The sequence below is a fragment of the Aspergillus alliaceus genome (genome assembly GCF_009176365.1).
Source record: "Aspergillus alliaceus strain CBS 536.65 unplaced genomic scaffold BDW43scaffold_158, whole genome shotgun sequence".
NCBI lineage: Eukaryota > Fungi > Ascomycota > Eurotiomycetes > Eurotiales > Aspergillaceae > Aspergillus > Aspergillus alliaceus.
In genome coordinates this window covers 147-4,105 of record NW_022474841.1, presented here as the reverse complement: position 1 = coordinate 4,105, position 3,959 = coordinate 147, and the positions used below count along the sequence as shown (strand labels likewise).

Below are 3,959 nucleotides of genomic sequence, written 5' to 3'. Positions count from 1 at the left end.
TGTTCTTGCTTTACTAAATCACCATAATAGAAACTCCTAAGTCACGTGACTCATTAGTCCTTGGATGATGATTGGTTTATAATTTACCTATATCTCTTTCAACAACGTTGTGAATTGAGAACAATAGAAAATCTACCCAATCATAATATCATAATGATCCTATTCAGTCCTAAAATAGATATACAATAGCCAGTGCCTGATACTCTATTAATAGATAGCTCAGGTCTTCTATTGCTAGTTTCTCACTATTGTTCCTACATACCCCTCCTACCTGAGTATATTCCAACTTCGCGTATTCTCACTGTACACAGATCAAGTTAGATTTTTTTTGATTCCTTTTGTTAAACTAACTTGGTCAGATTCTTTGGATTCATCTTCTTTACCTCATACAGCTCTCTGACTTTGGTGCGTATCCCTTCAAAGGGTCTAGGTTTTTATCCCTTGAACCCTTGGCGATCTGCATTCCCAAAAACTAACTTGGTTAGATTCTGCGTTATAACAGGTGGGACTGGCGCGGCCGCCCCTCACAACGCCAGGGCTGGACCCAAGGGCAAGGGGAAGCGCAAGAAGGGAGTCAATGAGGATCAATCTGATCCAGATATATCCTAGAACCCTGTTGAAGAGTCTTACGTCAAACTCGATGACCCGTTCCCTGCTATTTGGGCTGGAGCATTGGCTGGAATACTGGTTATGGATATTCACCTTCTGAATCCAGACTGGAATGATAAAATTGTCAACCGAGAAATTAATCGCGAGCATGTAACTAAATTGGTTGAGAGCTTTAAAGCTGGAATTCATCGCTTTGACAAGTCGAACTTCATGTGTGCAACTATTTCTAAGCAGGGATAGCAGGACCTATTACAGGCTCTTAGCGCTAGAATACTGGCTGGGAGTATTCCAGTTCCTTTATCTTTCATATCACTGATATCTCCTACTCCCCCTTCTCCTGAAGCTATTGATTGCCTTACGAAAGAAAAGGCATTGGTAACGACTAATGTCTCACCTGCGCCTTGTGTTATTGTGCCCAATAATACTATCCCCTCCAAGTTACGCTTAGAAGCTGGACAACATAGGCGTGCTGCTCTCTTGGCAGTTAATACGGAACAGCTACGTGTTTCTAAGACTCCTGAGGGCTCTAAGCATGTTCAGCCCCCTACTGATGAGGTATTTACATTCTAACTAAGTTGGAATTCTACTAACTCTCCCTTAGGATTACTTATGGCCAGTGCTGATTTACAAGCAAGAGTCTCTTGACAATGAAGCCCTGCTCACTCTACATGCCAACAGAGACACAGTGTCAAAAACAGATAGTACTGGAGATCTACTTGTCCAGATCAAATATATTTATAACAAGAAACCTTTGGTGGAGCAAAAACACCTGGAGAAACCGCGTTTTCTTGTACCATGGGTCCTGCAAGCATTTGGTCATTATCTCCAGTATCCAGCACGGTTTCTCAATATCCTTCGAAGCCCTCTGTGCAATACAATGGTTTCCTACACGCGGACCCGGTATAGCGCTAAACATTTTACAATCACTTGGGATACAACTGTTGTTCTGGGCAGGTTTGGATTTATAAGTGCTTAACATATTTATGTCTTTATATTACTTTCTCAAGATCTAACTTGGTTAGATTTGGCATGAGCTCCTCACCGATTTCGGTAACCAGATTATGTCAACTTTTGGAAACTTTGCTCACAACATACCTTGCTATGATTTAAGTCTTATCATAGATATTAAAGACCGTTTCTCAGATACTCTGGCACGTCTTTTTTTCCTAACCTCTAATAACTACAAGTCAGGTCATCTTAAATTAAAACCATACACTCTTCCATATTCATTTGTAACTGGAGATCCTGAGTTTCCAGCTCTTGATCTCCCTTATAGCAAATTTTTAACATGCCGCTCTGAGTTCTTGACCTGTCTTGATTGTAACTCTTATATTAAGGCTTACAAAATCCTTCTTTCTAGTAAAAGTACACAATTTGATTCTTAGAAGTATTGGGAATTCCTTGCCAGCACTGTTATGCCTGTTACTGCTGCAATTTTGAAGCATATTTTGGTATGGTATAACCAGACATGGATATTTCCTGAAAAAGCTCAAGATATTCACAAGGGTTTCTGCTGGAATAAGGAATTTAAAAGAACAGTGCTCCGCGGTAATCATCTGATTAAAGATAGCAAATATGGTTATAAGAATGATACTAATCTCCTTCAGTTTACTCAGGAAATGATTCGCAAGATCTGGGACCGTGTTAATTCTGACCCTATTTGGAAAGACAACTTGGTTAGAAAAGAGGTGAGTTAAATTCTATCTTAGTTAGATTTAACTAATATAATAGGTCATGGAAAACCCTATCCTTACTATAGGTTCTAATGGTACTAACTTTGAAGCCTATACAGAATACTTTCTCTATATCTATTGGGCAGATCTATTAAGGGAATGCTTGAAGGTCTCCGGACCTGCGCTCTCTGGGCAGATAGTAAAATATAATAACCCTGATATCCTAGTATATTAAAATCCGGCTATATTAGATTTTCAGTTACTAATAATCCTTAGAGTGACTTATTCTAATCTCTAAATACCTTTGGCTATCTGGTCGCTTGAATTAACTGGAAAGATAACCTTGATATTTAACAGTTCCCTGTCCTAAAGGAATCATGGACCCGCGAAATTTTTATAAATAAGGTCAGTATTCTCATAGTAATAGTTTATTACTGGCAGATCAAATCCGCTATAGTTCGAACTTTGGTGGCTGGTTTTCTAAACCTGAAAACCCGGAGAGGGCGGAAAGCAGCCAAAGACCAGGGCCTGGTTAAAAACTATATAAATAAGAAATCTAACTAAGTTAGATTCTTTACTAATCTATCAGGATAAATACATTCGCTATAAGGACAAGCTTACTGAGTACGCTGACTACTTGATAAAGAACAGCTGGAAGCCTAAGCTCAATAATACTAATGAACTGCCTGGCGCACATTCCGTGCTACTTAAAGAGATACATGATCCTCTTAGTGCTCCTTCTAATTAACCAGGTTTTATAGAGTATGTACCTTGCCAACCTGGACAGAAACCCTCTGCTAAGATGAGCACCTTTCTTTCTGGCATTGTATTGGATATTCCCAAAGGATCTGAACCCGAGGTAGACAGGGAAAAGAAAGAGGAAGATAATGAGGATACAGAGACCACATCCAGTAACTTAGCCAGTATTTCAGATAATAATAGTAGTAGCCAATTTGAATCTCCGCCCGCTGAAATGCCAGTGGCAGGCCGTGGCCGTGGACATGGAGGACATGGTAATGCTCGAGGTGGTACAAATGATAAGGGAGTTCAGTAAGGTCAAAGTGAATATTATAGAAGAGATTAAAATAGAAACATTAATAATATAACTGTATCTATACACCCCTCTAAGAGAATTAGGCTTAAGATTAATATGCCTACTTAGAATAGTCTGGAAAACTAACTTAGTTAGATTTAATTTATAAGATAGCTAATACAGGATATATCAAATCTAAGAAATACTATATTAATAAAATATTATTTATCTTATAAAAGCCTAAGAATATTAAAAGATATTTAATCTTACCAGATATAGTTAGCAACTTACTTTATATAGTTAGTCATTATTCTTGGCGGGTTTTCATGGTTTTTTTGGGCTAAAATTTTTTATTTTGAATGACCCTTGGGTGGTTTTCAGATTTCTGACCCGGACCGTAACCCACCCGGGTCGGGTTGTACTATACTCGAAACCCGGCCCAACCCGCGGGCCTAACAAGTCTATTTTAGACTTTTTAAATAATAAATAAATAATACTTTATTTTCTAATTTAATAATATATTTATTTTATATAGATTATATATACTAATTACTTTAATTAGATTTCTATAGAATATAGAATATTTAATTAATTTAATAGTTAAAGTTAAATATTCTGAAACTTATTAATAGCTTTATAGTAAG

At 37.6% G+C, this 3,959-nt stretch overlaps 1 protein-coding gene across 1 annotated transcript; it reads left to right on the top strand.

Moving 5' to 3' along the window:
- Positions 1-322: 322 nt before the first annotated feature.
- Positions 323-3,500, top strand: BDW43DRAFT_295714 (uncharacterized protein; the record flags this gene model as incomplete). Its single annotated transcript, XM_032044092.1, is given in 13 exon segments — positions 323-405; positions 505-573; positions 610-821; positions 873-1,164; positions 1,211-1,552; positions 1,632-1,909; positions 2,018-2,297; positions 2,341-2,508; positions 2,640-2,813; positions 2,872-2,982; positions 3,046-3,332; positions 3,372-3,444; positions 3,464-3,500. Coding segments are annotated over 11 exon segments (2,286 nt in total), but the record flags the coding sequence as incomplete, so codon positions are not given.
- Positions 3,501-3,959: the final 459 nt, after the last annotated feature.